The sequence below is a fragment of the Ornithodoros turicata genome, chromosome 9, assembly GCF_037126465.1.
Source record: "Ornithodoros turicata isolate Travis chromosome 9, ASM3712646v1, whole genome shotgun sequence".
NCBI classification, from domain to species: domain Eukaryota; kingdom Metazoa; phylum Arthropoda; class Arachnida; order Ixodida; family Argasidae; genus Ornithodoros; species Ornithodoros turicata.
The window spans coordinates 43,405,564-43,421,367 of record NC_088209.1 but is presented as its reverse complement, the minus strand read 5'-3'; the positions used below and the strand labels follow the sequence as shown (position 1 = coordinate 43,421,367).

General features: G+C 44.3%; 2 protein-coding genes across 2 annotated transcripts in view; one reads left to right on the top strand and one right to left on the bottom strand.

Annotated features, from left to right (window-relative positions):
• Positions 1 to 15,804, bottom strand: part of LOC135369044 (uncharacterized) — a 150,388-nt gene that overhangs the window by 123,123 nt on the left and 11,461 nt on the right. The window lies entirely within an intron of this gene.
• On the top strand, positions 3,859 to 4,410 carry LOC135369510 (basic helix-loop-helix transcription factor amos-like). Its single transcript, XM_064603092.1, has one exon. It carries the CDS (start codon positions 3,859 to 3,861, stop codon positions 4,408 to 4,410), a length of 552 nt encoding a protein of 183 aa, XP_064459162.1.

Genomic DNA, 15,804 nt, shown 5'->3' with positions numbered 1-15,804 from the left:
CACTGCGTGTGCATACATTGTTCAACAATGTATGCACGTATTTGTCGACCTAGCCTAATATAAAATGTGAAATTTCATATCATTTCACGTATCTGAACCGTAAGCCCTTTGTGGGTGCGGTCACAAAATGCGTCGTAACACACATGCAAAAAGTCTTTATGAATTCTCCATGCCATGAAAATAAGTGAATTCGCTCGGGACAGTGTTCCAAAGGGTGATCATGAACTGATACGGTGAGTTGAGAGATGTGTTCGTACGGTAACTTTAACATGAGCAGGCGTGTTCGAAGGACAACACAGGACATATATAGGACAATACAGTCATCGCCGAGATGGATATGGATGCATTAACTCGGGGGAAAATGCAAGACAGAATGGCGTAGATGAAGGCTATAGCTGGCCATTCCGTTTCAAAGTGTATAGATTTGTGAAGTTTCACTTTTTCTGTATAACGCCTCCTGGAGTAGCCAGTCCCGTGTGGCTCGGGACTAACATCTCCATTTTTACTTTTACAAATCAATCAATCAATCAAGGCTAGCTTGCGGATAAACTGCATGATAAGCAAGCCTGAGCGATGCGCAAAGACACGTAAACCAAACAAAACGCTCAAAACTTGCCCATCGCGCCTATCGTGGAAAAATGCAACTTTCCTTCTATCTCTGAGCTTAGACTGGCGAAGTTCCCTTTTAATTTAAGATGTGCTAGAGTAAGCAGAGTAGTCCCCGTTTGATGAAGTTGCGGCTTGCACGTGTTCTAGTTTGTCCGAAACGTCCTGCTGCGAGGGACGTTAAACACGGTGTGCTGCGCGCTCAGATTTCGGTGCTCGTCACAGAACCCTCGGGTGGGCAAAATTGGTTAACAAACCGACCACTAGTCGTCCCGCGAATCGCGAAGTAAAGCCACGAATTGTCAATTGTCGAAGTGGTGCTGCTGTGCATTCCAGATTACACATTCCAGATTGAGGTCGGACAAGCGGGTAGTACGCAAGGTATCTTTGAAATCGGGTGAGGCAAGGTGAAGGCAGCCCCGTAAAAATCCTAAATATCTCTTAGATTCGAGAGTTCGGTTATCTACATGTGTTCTTTCCAAGATAGGCTGTGTGATAATATGGGAGGCCTAAGTACCTTTAGGAAGAGACTCTTTGCAATGGAAATGCTGGTATGTGCAAAGTGACTGCCGAGATGTGAATGACATTCTTTTGATTTTATCAATGTCGAATCTCATTTGCCAGTCGGAACACCAAGTGAATAGGTTATCTAGTGAGAGTAGAGATAGGGTGCAGGCAAGCTGGTACTTCATCATGATATAGGAAAACAGAGAGGCACTGACAAAACAGGGGACAACACACACACACAGATCCTCAGGATCTTGAGGATCTGTGTGTGTGTGTAAGAAGAACACTCAAGACACCTGATTCGGTCTGCTGTTTTCGATTCATTGCAGGTAATTAGCGCCAGGGAACAAACACACAGGGTGACGCGTGTGTAAGTTGAGGATGTAAGAGGATGCTGGATACAAAAGGGCTCGATCTCTAAATTAACAGTTACATGAAACGTTGCCTCCGGTTGCGCTGTTCTTTCGCGAGCAGATGTTGACCCATGTCCGCTCCGTTTTTTTTTTTTTTTTTCGTGGGGTATGGCATCATTCATTTCTGTGTGTGTTGGAGGAAAATTTAATATAACATGGTAATGCATACAAGTGGGAATGGGACAATTAGTACAGCAAACAAGCAGCAATACATACAGCAAACCCCACAACTACAAAGAACACAAGTCAGTAAAATCAGATTATATACATTTCATTACACGCAACATCTCCGCGAGCGACATGCAACAACAAGACAGCAGAATATTACAAATCGCATAATTAAATAGTAGATCGAAATACGCTGGGTGCTTCTGGCGCGTGCCTGCGTAGAACTAACACAGAAACGTGTGCGCGGGGAAAATACTAAATGCGGTTATGAAATATTAGAGTGAAACAATTATGTGTCCTCTCTCAGCTTCCCATTGTCTGAAGTTGCATTATGAATTTCCTTCGCGCTAAATTAATGCGTGGTCTGGCACGTTTGTTATGAGCCTCGAGTAATGCCAGGCACAGAAGGCTGCATCGTTGTGGGAGCGCAATGGTTTATGTGTACGGGGTTATATGAACATTTCTCCGCTGGTAAGATTTCTTATCCTTTATTACTTCTTTTCTAACCAAGATAGGTTACGGGGTTTGTAACGAGGATAAAATGAATGAACAGGGTGGTTGGGGCCAAACCATATACGTTGAAGAACGTAGGATGCGCCAAAAATTGATACGAAAAATCGTTATTTGGAATATTTCTTTGTCAACAAATTAAGATTACAAATATTCGAGACACATGTGCCCCCTTAGCATTTCCCATGGTCTATATCGTATGCAAAGACTCGTGCTTCTGCGGGTTGGGGTATATAGTATAGTATCGGAGCAGTAACAACGATATGTATCTTGCTACGCCCCTAAAATTTTGAGACATAACAAGCATTTGCGTCGTTAGATTTCTGGTAATATGTCATCCGGAATTAATTTCGGAGCGCTACCGATGCCCCCAAGAAAAACTGCGGAAGAGGGAAATTGACAACGTGTAAGAAAGTCTAGCACATTTCCATTTTTCTTTTTTTGAAATCAATCAATCAACCAGGAACGAAACGTTTTCATAATTTACTCGTCCAAATCGGGAAGATGAAATTTTTCTAGAGGAATTTTAAGCACCCCATAACCTTTTCTATACGGTGCAGAAGAAATACCTGTGTACACGTCTTTGTAACTCATCTCAGCGTAACAACAAAGAAAAAAATACAGAAAAAAAAAGTATCCTTGTAATGAAAACAATTATTCATAGAACTATGTACTTAGCCCAGATCTGACAACATATTCTACAAGCAATGTTCTACACATTCAGTAATTGAGCGTTTTGCGCCTCGAGACAGCTTATTATATATTTACTATTTATTTATATTTCAATTCGATATATTGTCATTTTTCCATCAATCAGTCACAACCATTGCAGTGATTAATCCGTTTACCTGCGTTCAGTAATGTATAGACAATTGCTCCTCAGCTATACGGAGTGAAATGTCGCTTGCACGAACTTTCACCACTTTATCTCACGTGTAGGAATAGCAAGCCGACCTTTGATCAGGCTGACTTTTCCGAAATAAACGTATATCCCCCCCCCCTCTCACGTTAACATCATTCATTGGTTTCTATATCAGTCAACACTTGTGGGCCTTCTTGAATCCATACAAAACCGGGCAGCTCGCTTTATTTTATCAGACTATTCTTTTCCGTCCAGTATTACATCTGTAAAGGCCTCTATCAGTCTTCCTCCTCTTGCACACCGTAGGAAATACTATTGTCTGTGTTTATTTCATGTATTCTACTACACAACAACCATCCGACCAGGGTACATCACTATGGACCACTACATCTTCTCTAAGATCGATCATGCCCATAAAATCGACCACGTTCCATGTCGTACATTCCATTTCCAATTTTCCTTCTTCCCCAAAACCATCACTGCTTGGAACAACCTTCCCCAGTCTATCGTAGCCAACTCCGACTTTTCAGTTTTTCGCAGCCAGCTAGCTACCAGGTTTGGTATCTAATTTCCCTATCATCATCTCATATTTTTAACTCAAAATGATTTCACAATATTGTTTTTTCTTAGGTGTTTAATTGCTTTTCCTGTTGTGTATATTTGTTGATGTAACCGAGGTACTGTCATAAATAAATAAAATAAATAACCTGTTTATCCTGTTCTTTCGCCTTCAGCAGAGCTCCGTCTGAAGATGCCCCTCATCTGACCTTACCACCAGACTTGAGCAACGGCATGGATCCCATCTCACCATGCAGCGCATTCTCCATTTACGCAATACGCAAGGACATCACAGATCCCCACGACTGTTACCCTCACCCTTACAGCCTCACCAATCTCTCACCACCACCTATCGTGACATCCACCACGTCGAGCAGCTCTCACGTAAGCTTCCAACCGTTTGCGCAGTCTCATCTTCACCGAGTCAACGAGGAGCGCTTGCAGTCGCTAGAAGACCGACTGCACGACCTAGGAAATGACGAGAACTACTTGGACTACACCGGGGAAGCTCATAGTCCGGCGCCGTCTTGCCGAAGCACGTCCAGTACAAGCAGCAAGAAGAAATCCGGTGATCATTCTTCGTCGGGTCCTGTTGTGATGAAGAAACGAAGACTCGCCGCGAATGCGAGAGAAAGGCGGAGAATGCACGGGCTCAACGTCGCGTTCGACAGATTGCGACAGGTTGTGCCATCTATCGGTGATGACAGGAAGCTGTCCAAGTACGAGACACTACAAATGGCGCAGACTTACATCACGGCTTTGACGGATCTGCTTGTGCGCGACTGAGGTGATCAAACAATTTGGTGAGCCCAAAAAGACGTGACGGTTCATACATGGTGACGAAAGTGCATGAACGATTTGCCTGTGAAATTCTCAAGAGACATACCAGACACGAAATGACGTCAACATTCCATTTGTTTGCTATGCTGCCTGCCACATGATATAAGATTTGCGTCCGCTGGCCATCACTAACATGCTGAGTGTGTGTATATCAACATCAAGCAGGACCTCCATTTCAGAATTGTGCCTAGTAGCTAACCTGTACTGAGTCAAAGTGGACAAGTGTCCATAAAAGATAGCGAGCAACGGCAACGAATAGAAACACTCTATTTTTACGAGAGGTACCGTGTGTCATTTGGTGTCCCCGCACGTTCAATGCACACGGCATCATTTCCCCAATTCTTGAGGGGGGCGGGGGATCTATTAGGAAGAGTCAGCCAGAGAGGACGACTTGCTATTCCTCGTTAAATAATTCTTTAGTGGGTATCTCTGGGGTGGTCATACAGTGAACCCCCGTTAATATGACCCCCGATAATCTGACATACACGCTTTATGACCAAGCTCCTGGGGAACCATGTAGTACAAGCCTCTGCAGATTTCTCCCGTTAATAGGCCAATTTCGGATTATGACCAAAATTTTCGGCAATGGCCATGGTCATAATAACGAGGGTTCACCGTAATAACGCGATGTGGGGTCAGAGGTCTTATTCCGCCGTCCCACACACTATGTCACAGGCGCTGCTGAGGAGACCGGTATCACGCAGGTATAGTGGAAAAGCGCCCGTGGTTACACCACTGCTCCATGTGCCAAGTAGTGTTGCCAGAGAAATGGAGTACCCAAGACTTGAGCTCGTCGCGGAAGGACTCGGAACGGCGGCACTCGAGAAGAAGATGACGAATGTCTGCCTCAACGTTGCAGGTATAGAACATAAGGGTGTGGTTTGCTGGTCCATTTTGAACAGCAATGACATGGTGTGGGCGACGTTGAGCCGGAGCCGATGTATGACAGATTCTTCCCTCCTTGAGGCACGACTGCAGATATCGGTATCGTGATATCGGCGCATCCCATAATATTGACTGCGAAACTGATACGATACAGTATCAAACCTGTCAAATCAAATTTCACAAACGTGACGTAAGCCACATCAAAAGACTAACGCTATTCACATCTCTCTTTCTTTTTTTTTTTCAATCAATTAGTCAAGGCTATTGACAAGTTTATGATATTTTCGGAACCGTCACTGTAAACGTCTTCCAAGCTACTAAAAATCCCTATCACCTGGAAACCAGTAACTCAGCCGTCATGATATACACTAGATACGATAACATCCTCTTGGTTCATTGCCCGTACAGCTTTACCCTGCATGGGACTGACACACGTTCTTTCCACAGTGGAAATGCGAGCCAGGTAGGTCGACTGACGAGAAACCTTGCGGCGCATAAACCATTTTTATTTTACTATGTCTTATTGTATCGCAATATTCTAAGTGATTTCATCCTTATATAGAGCTCGTCCGAATCCGAAAATGTGTCAACTTTCTGAGAGAAAGAACCCAGGCTGCAGGAGTTGATTGATTCATGCAGTTATAGAGCAGTCATATTTGCGCAGAACGGGGTAATATCAAGGAAGAGAGGCTTGGCGTTGCCTGGACGGAACATTTCCTTTTTAGCACCGCGAAGCACCTGTGGCTATGAGCGCGGCACACAGGGGTTGACAGATGGAAAGGGGACAGCAGGAAGTACTGGAATACAGAGGGGTATACAGTACGCGTCCCGGTCGCGTACTTCAGAGGTGCCAATCCTGAGACAGTGCTCATTCACACGCCGGTGTTTAGTAATTTTTATACTCTTCGCTACATCAATCGACTAACGACTGATTGATTGATTGACTACCCTAACACCGCTCCATTTTCCAATCTCTTCTTTTTTTTTCTAAATCTAACTCGACCTAATCGTTACGCTTTCTCAATCTTCCTTCCTAAAACAATAAAAAATAAATTTGAAGAAACAACATTTGTGCACAAGGAATCAATGTAATATACAGCGATACTTCGAGATAAGTATTCGGGAGTTTTTAAAAGTGGTAACCACTCTACGTAAAGGATACGATAAAGGAAGCTGTTGAATCAAAGATTACCAACGTGATGTCGGCCGCTTCTAAGAGATAGGAGATTGGCTTATCGTGTTTTAGAACAACTGAAGAACTCTACGAAAATGATACGCAAAAGGAAGTTATTAAATCCAAGTTTAGCAATGTGATGTTACCCGCTCCAAAGAAACAGTGATGTGATTGGCTTACCATACTTTCAGAAACATTATCGTGAACACCTCCGGATGATAGTTTTAGTAGATCGAAAAGAGCTCACGATAGCAGTTCCGAAAATATGATAAGCCAGTTTGCTCCGTTTCTTTGAAGTAGGTAACATCCCGTTGCTAAGATCGGATTTGATAACTTCCTTTATCAAATCGTATCTTTTTCGTTGAGTTCTGCCGGCGTACTAAAACTCCGTATTGCAAGCACACCTCTGCTACTAAACTTTCTACTAAAACTCTCAAACAACACCTTTATTTTGAGATTATGAATGCGGAGTTTCATGGAAACTTTCTATTATTCGCATTTGTTCAACTTTCCTGGTAAAGAAAGCGCTCAGTACAGCGATAAAAGTCAGCCCAGATGGTGGCGTTGAAAGAAGAGAGAAAGCTCTTAGGAAGGAGCCATCTTATAGATGAGCCGAAGGAAGTTCGCTTAGAAATAATAGCAGCGCTAGTGTACAGCATTGCTCGAATGCGGTAGATTAAAAGAAAGGAAGAATCTTGAAGGTGGCGCGAAGGATATTAAAAACCCGTCCTGGAAAGCCGTGCGCACCGAAGTATGGACGGCAAAATTGGCCATGCTCCCATGCACTTTCACCTGGGAAGCAGAAAACAGCATCGTAGACCCCGTCTGTCAAGATGGCTCCTGCTGTCGTCGGCTCGGCTTATATGACGCGCCTTCGACGAAGCTCATGATTCTACGCTTCTTTCATCCCTGACGGATATTGAATGTCACGCATTCTCTGCTGCACGGGAATAAATGACATTCGCTTATTTATTTATTTATGGTGGAACCTCAAGGCGCCCCATTGGGGCATTACATGAGGGGGGTAAGTGAAGATAGAAGTTTACGCAAGTGGAAAAATAAATAACGCGGAAATATTAAATACGCAGGAAATTGGCTAGTTCTCGCTTGAAATACAATGAAATCGTTAGTTATGACAATTTTCGGAGGAAGACAGTTCCACTCGTTGGATGTGTACGGGAAAAATGAACGAGAAAATTGGTCAGTGTTGCATAGAAAAGGCTCAACCTTAAGAATGTGGTCATGTCTCGGCGATGTATAGGAAGCAGGTGTGATGAAATTAGGTCGTAAAAATGTGTTGTGAAAAAACTTGCGAAAAAGGCACAGTCGTAGAAACTTCCGGCGTAACACAAGATCAGGAATTATCCTTATCGAGCGAGTTCGGGGAACTAATTTGCCTTAACGGTACAGGATCTGCCTATACTATCGATGGCACAGTTGCAACTGAAAACAGCCGCGTCAAATAGGAAAGATAGCAGTAACGCGCAAACTAAAAGTTATCGGACATGACGTGTTTTACGATAATGATAAAATACATAAAAAGCAAGTGAGCGAGCGGCATAGTAAAACCCCCGAGACTAAAAGGGAGGCACACGTTTTACAATTTTTTAAAAGAAATTGACATTAAAAAGGAATTATTCGGAACATTATTAACGCAACAAAAATTTATAAAGAAATAAACTCACGTAATATGGTATACAACAAGATCCCTCCTTTTGGATTCTTTCGTTGCCTCACGTGCGCGCATGACTTTTTTTTTTCTTCTTTTTTCTTTTTTTATGTCGTGTAGTTCTACACACCACGAACGAATGACATTCAGTGTCAGTGTCATCTGCTGAGGATGACATTCAATCTCACATTCACGTCACCGCCTCTGGGAGACTTTACCTCCGATGTTCCTGTCGTATATGCGGGGATTTATAACAGAGTCGCAACACGGCAGCACTCAGACAGGTCGAACGGGGTTAGAACGAAGAGACAAACGTTTTATTCGTTCTAACCCCCTCCTTCGTCATGTCTGAGTGCTGCAGCGTTGCGACATGGAACCCTTACCAACTCCCCCTCTTTTTCCCATTGAGAGAACGTTTTGCAGATGTGAACTAAATTTGCTTAGGAGTAGGTAATCGATATGACTTTCGCTTTTGTTCGTTTTCGTGGCGGTTATTCTTCGGGATACATATCGGCGGGGCTACGTAGCGTCAAACGCAGAGGCGTCCCCTTTTGGGCACATTGATGTCTAGAGGGCTGTCTTCTTGTTTTTTTTGTTTTTTTTTGTATCGCATTGGCACCGCGAAGCAACTGTGACTATGAGAAGTGGAAAGACGGCGAGAGGGAAGCAAGAAGGAAAGGGAGAGAGGCATGTGTGTCTTGGGCTGACTCCACGGGGACCTGTGCCGACATTCCTCTACACTCTAAGAAAAAACGAGAAGTAATTTTAGTCCTTTTGAGGACTAAATGCGTGGGACTAAATAATAATAACAATAATTTTATTTTTATTTTATTTTTTTATTTTTTTATTTTTATTTTTTCATCATCTTTCCCATAATCATCTCCGACACACTCACCATAGTTTTGGCGCTCTATGGCCTTTGTTGCCTTTGTGCCATTAAACACATAATCAATCAATCAATCAATTTTTTATCAGATCTCCGTAAACAGCCCGATCGAGGGTCTGGGAGAATAAATGAATATCCACCGAGTCCCCAGTGGCTCGGGACTAACATCTCCATTTTTTTTCTTTTACAGATCAATCAGATCTGGGTTGTCTCGCGACGTAAACCCCCAATTATATACAAATCAATCAATCAATAAATGAATATCACAGAGTGGGGACCGCATTTCACGCTCTGTTCTAACAGTCCTAGATTCATGTGCATGAATGAATATACATACCGTCAACTGTAATATGTCGAGTGACATAAAATATTGCGGCATGCAAAGGGCACAATTTGCCAAGAAAGAACAACTCACATTTTCTTACTCTGTGTGGGTGGAAAATTGCTAAGTTAGCCGATAAACTCTACATAGCCTTATTACATCAAATTCACGAAGAGTACATATTTACGTAGACTGCTGCATTCAGGAGACGACTTGCCAAGTTCAGTGACTATCTGCAGTCCCGGGGAGTAAATTTTGGGGTCAGAAAACTAAAATGGGGAATAATTGCCATCTCGGGGACTAGACACCCCGTTTTACTTCACTTTTTCTTAGTGTGCCTAGTAGGCCTCCTGAAAGACATACGCTGGTTAGATTAGATCCCACGTGGTGGTGGTGGTGCTGGTGAGAGGGCTCGCCGTCGTCGGCCTCAAAGAGGTGGCCAACGTCACGACTGACGGGGGATGTGCGTCCTGGGCCGACTTCTAAGGGGCCGACATATGTCTGAAAGCGCGTCTAAGAAAAACGCAGGAAAAACCCTAGACAGCACAGCCGGCTTCGAACCCGGACACTTCACAGTCTCGACGTGACATGAGCAGCACGCTAACCACTGAGCCACGGGAGCTCGTCATTAGATCCCACTACCTCAAAGTATTAAACGATATCTTTGAAACAAAAAACAAAATATAAATTAAAAAAAAAAAACACGATCCAACAATCAGATGTCATATCCACTCGTACACGCTCTTGTAATATGGTATCTAATAAAGGGTGAAAATTGAGAGAGAAAGGCACGAGTTGTGCAAGTCAAACAGGGTGGCTAACCGACGCAGTGACCCGCGTGCTCAGAAGGGACGATCCCTTCTGGCAACACACGAGCCAGGTGGAAAGCGAGCCCGTCCGAGCGTTTCGAGAGGAGGCGCGTGCGATGGACGCGTGCCGACCCCTTGGTAGGCCTTCCGCGTTCACTCTTCCGAACGACCTCGCGCGCCGCCTTGGGGTCTCTGCGACGCTGGGCGATCCTCCACGCACTCGTGTCGGCCTATCGAATGTGAAGAGGGAAAATGATAGCGGACCTTCCAAGTAGTTGTATGGTAGAGGGGTGTCAAAGCGTGGCACACGGAGTGGTTTGTATGATGACCCGATAAAGGTGACTGTACTCAGGTGGAGGCGAAGGGACCCTGCGAAAGATGTGTACAAAACTCTTTCAAAGTTACCGTCTTTTGGCTTTTGTGAAGGCCGCGTAATCTCTTATTTGATATACTAACTCCTTGTCTCCTACTCCTACTTGATGTCCTGTGTACATGTCTGTACGCCGCGACAGTTCGTTGAGCGCACCCGCAATAAAATAAAAGAAAAAACGTTTTGGGTTGACTTCACGGATCCATGGAGAACATAGCCCGAGCTTGGGCAGCAAACAAATAAGAACGACACAGTCGACAGCCTCCCAATGAACATCCTCTGATTACTTCCTCTATGGTGTGGCAATATGGGTTTTTCATTTTGCGAGCTAATATCGATAACGTCAACGTGTTATCAGTAGTTCGAGAATGCTACTTGAGTGATATTGATGCCACTATTCGGGTTGCAATAAACGGCAAAATTTACCCGTGTTTTCTTTTTCTTTATCAAATCGCCGTCACCATCACATACCAGTGTTGAGCATCAGGAACGAACCATATCGCCACCAACAAACTGTCTACACAGCACATAAAGTCGGCCAAGTGTGCACGACCCCTTGTCGCCACGCCCGGCAAGCCAACAGATAACGACGACATCACCACTACCCGACAGTCCCGAACTACATTTGTGTCCGCGGGCCGCATTGAGCCATAGGAGAACTACGCGGGCCGCATACCAAGGCTTTGGGGTAGCCTATTTCTGATGTAGATGACACAACACATAACTTAAAACGACATAAAACATATGACTTAGCGTTGCTCAATCACAGGGTCAGCAATCCTTTTTATTTGCTCGTCACGAGGAAACTTGGCACCTCCTGTTTTTAAGTGTTGCGGCAACATCGTGTGAAAGTCATTGCGCAACTGCAATCTTAAGGACCGCGTTGGGGCGTTCCTTTGTTAGCTGTGAGCGTAACTTTAACTTATTCAAGGTCATCAGAGGGGAAAATGCCTGCTCACAGACACATGTTGACATAGTTGTCTCACGAAGTAAAGCCACGAATTATTATTATTAGACGTAAGTTGTACCGAACGTGGACAGGCGTCGCACAGCACGTTAGTCAGTTCCATTTGTTAGTCATCAGGAACGCTATCAACAACTGCGGAAAACGGCGGACCAAAAAGCTCCGTTTCAAGTCTCCTGCACTCGAGGAGTCTTTGCTCAAATTCACTCGGGAAATCACCAAACCTGCGACTGATCCAGTCTGTTTCTGGTGGCATCGACGGCACGAATACTACAAATCGTACATTTCCTCAGAGATGTGGTAGGAATGTACAGTTCCCGTCAACCTTAATATTAACACTGAAAAAAATATGATCTCGTTTCCGAGCGCGATTGCAGCCACCCTTGGGGCACTGGGGGAATATTAAGTGAACAAAATCCTCGCGTTAAGCTAACACAATAATTTTGTTCAATTAAGATTTCCTTAGGGCCCCAAGGGCTGCTGTAATCGCGCTCGGAAACGAGACCGTATTTTTTCCAGTGTTATTATTAAGGTTGACGAGAGCTGTATTAGTAATATCAATTTTTAAAAAAATCAGATGCAGGGACAGGTTTAGAAAGTCATCAGCGAAAACGACGAAAGCGACACAGAGACATATGGGGAACGAAGAAGAAGAAGAACGTTGAACTTTCAACATTTTATCATATGAGGGGGGGAATATGTTTATTAAAAATAAAGAATTTTATCATATGATTAATAAAGGGTGGTTATGATTAAAGGTTGGAAGACGTTCACTGACTGTCTTTGCGTGATTTTTGTTGTCTTCACTGTTGTCATGTGCCAACCGGGCTCTCTTAGATCGGCTCTTACAGGCAACAGTTTTCTATCACGAATTAACGGAAGATAAACGGCACGAGTGCAGAGCCCAATGATAACGCCACAACCGTTCATGAAGCTTGGGTCGAATTTATTATTATTATTTTTTTTTATTTTTTTTTTTTTTGTGAGCGGCTACGCAGGCCGCCATTTCGGCACCCCTGCAATAGTCAGTGTTTCTACAAGCTTTATTTCAGTACATACAGAAAGAAGTGCTCAGGACTTGTTACCAGTTGCCAAGTTTCATCCAAGTTTGCTCAGTATGCAAATATTGCACGCCACACCGAACGACTCATAAATTATATTTTCTGTTTAAGGCGTCCTTGTTGCGTTTTCTTCCCAGTTGATAAAGTCCGAACGCCTCTCGCACGCTTAGAAGGGCATCGACGTGATGGGAAAGAGCAAGGGGCAGTTGAACACGTCCAAGCTTCCACTCAGTCGTTAGCTCAACTTATCACTCGTAGCCGTCCGGTCATGTAAGACGGACTTTGGCGAAGAATTCGTGCCCCGCATGCCAACCCTACCAATCTCATATCGAGCCAATTTGATACATTGTATGGAAGTTATCACTGTACGGGTGGCGGTTCATTTGTAATTCGATCGCAGGCACAACGTGGTGGGTCATGATTAAGACGGTGCAGTGCCGTAAGGTTGTCGCTCTATATTTGACGGAATCGTTGGCGTTCCTGAACGGTCAACGGTCTTGAACGGCGGGTGAACGGTCAACAGTTTGAGATCCGCAGCGAAACGGCTGTTGGAAATGCGGTGGCGTGGCTGAGTGATGGTGCTGGTTGCGAGGACATGGTAAAAGGAACGAGGTGGCGCGGTCAAGTCCTACGTTTTTCGGCAGGCAGATATCGGTACAGTTCACCGTGGAGTCCACGCGAATGTATGCGGGCACTGAGTACAAGAATCTGAACCTCAAAGTGGGCCCAGCTCGCGTACTAACCCTGCTGTTCCTCAGTGCACGCCCGTTACATTGCTCCGAATTGCTCGGAGGTGCTAAAGCGGAATTTAAAAATTCACACAACGATTACGGATGTGTCACGCGAATTTCAGCGACAGCTGAATGTTGACACTTTTATTGCAGACGTATGGAGAACACCTTTAAAGTGACGAGTACTGCCCTGTGATCTGTGAAGTGAGTGGTGATGTTGTCGATATTCTTGACGAGGTCTCGGTTTTGGAAGACCAAATCAATGCAGGTCTTTGTCGAGGTTGTTACGGCCGTGTGGCGAGTTGCAAGCAACATCAGCGCTTCTTGTAGACCGGTGATGAAGTATACGCCTTTTTGTGGCGATTATCATATACTCAAATTGCCACAAAAAGGCGTAAGCCCTCCTCTCTCCTCGAATCAGGAGCGATAATATCGTTCGTGGCAAAATGGTTGGCGCACAGCGTGCTTTGCGATGAAGTTCTGTTTTTAGAGTGTACACTCTTAAAAATGAACTTCACAGCATAGCTCGCTCCTAGCCAACCATTATCTCGAATGATATCGTTTTCTGCCCTAATTTGTTGAAAACGGAAGGCGTACGCCTTTTTTTTGTGACAATTATGAACAGCATAAGTGTCACAAAAAAAAGGCGTACGCCCCCGTTTTCAACGAATCAGGGCAGATAACGATATCATTCGAGATGATGGTTGACTAGGAGCGAGCTATGCGGTGAAGTTCATTTTTAAGAGTGTACGGCAAGCAATTCTGGAAATACGTAAGGAAGGAACCTTTGTGTCTTCCGTACGTGTTCCTCCGCGTTACATGTTCCGGAATCGTTGCCTTTGTAACGACAATATTCAGAATATACCGCCAAATACCGTAAAACTCACACTCTCAGTTACAAACAATCTCACTCTCGCTCCTCAACGCCGCGTGGAACTGAGACCAAACATCGAGACGTACGGAGTAATAAACGCAATGTCCGTAAACGAATTTCCTTTCTCCGCACTCGCTCGCAGATGGCCTTCCAAGAAGCGGAGCTTCTCCAATATTGAATCTTGGAACATAAATAACTTGTCTGTGTTCCCGGAACAATGTAACGCTGAAATGCTGAAACGGCAAGAGGAGGCAGGGACTCTGTTTACGCGTTTTCGCACCACCGAGTGAACAAACATAGTATCACGTCAACAAACCCACGCGAGGGGGCGCCGCCTTCAAAATATAGGCCGTGCGAGAGAGACCGCTACTTTAATTTTTCCAGCCACTTGGTATCCACAGTGACTGTATCGTAAACAAATTACCAGGCCTCCAAAAGGACAACAAAAAAGAAAGAAAGAAAGAAAGAAAGAAAGAAAGAAACGCATACACTGGTGCAGGCCGTGAACAAAAGGAGACGGCGTCGCTTTCATCGGAGTTCCCAGTCTCGCCTTTCTGGTTACTTTCGCAGTAGCCATAAGAGTGCTAGAGGTTCTTGCTGGAAATTGCAAATCGATAGTAGAATACATATACATACTGGGCGAAACAGATGGAGCAAAAAGCACGAAAAAGAAAGTGAGTTCTTGAATGTGGAGCATATCTTGAGCGATGCACTGTACATTACCAGCAATACTCTAAGAAACGAGAGTCCATCCCGTTGATAGTATTCGCCACATGTTTCATTGTACTGTTCGATCCGGAAATTTTCCCTTCTTCTAGAAGAGGACCCGTTATTTTTCAAACTTCAAGCCATAGAACAAACTGTACGTTGTAAACCATAGACAGTGAGATTAAGACAGCTAGAGCCACAGCTAATCTAATGGGAAATCTAAATCTCGCGACCTCCACAGCATCCCATGCCCATTAGACTGCATCCTTGCGAGACGCGTAAGCAACCGGCAGGACACAACAAACGGTGGGACACGACAAAGGAATATCAGGAGTCCTACTAACGAAAAGGCTGTTGTGTCGGTGATTACAGGTATGTATATTTACAACCCTGAGGATAATGAATTCTGAAAATGTGTGTCCCATTTTGTTCCGGATTCTCAGGGATGTAACTTTGGATACTGCATGGCCAACACTGGCTCGCCTGATTTCTCATTGTTCCGCATATTGCTGTACGCTTTTACAAATGAACTTCACCGCATAGCACGCTCCTCGCCAACCATAATCTCGAACGATATCGTTTCCTACCCTGATTTGTTGAAAACGAAAGGCGTACGCCTGTTTTGTGACACTTATGCTGTTCATAATTGTCACAAAAAAGGCGTACGCCTCCCGTTTTCAACAAATCAGCGCAGATAACGATATCATTCGAGATTATGGTTGGCTTGGAGCGTGCTATGCGGTGAAGTTCATTTTTAAGAGTGTACAGTTGACTGTTTCCTGTTTGGGATCACATCAACTCCTCCTTTGCTCCTTAGCAAGCAAATGCTATGCTCCTTTCAACTTATCAAGCGCCATCGTCGCTCTCTAGCCTACCAGCAATTCGAA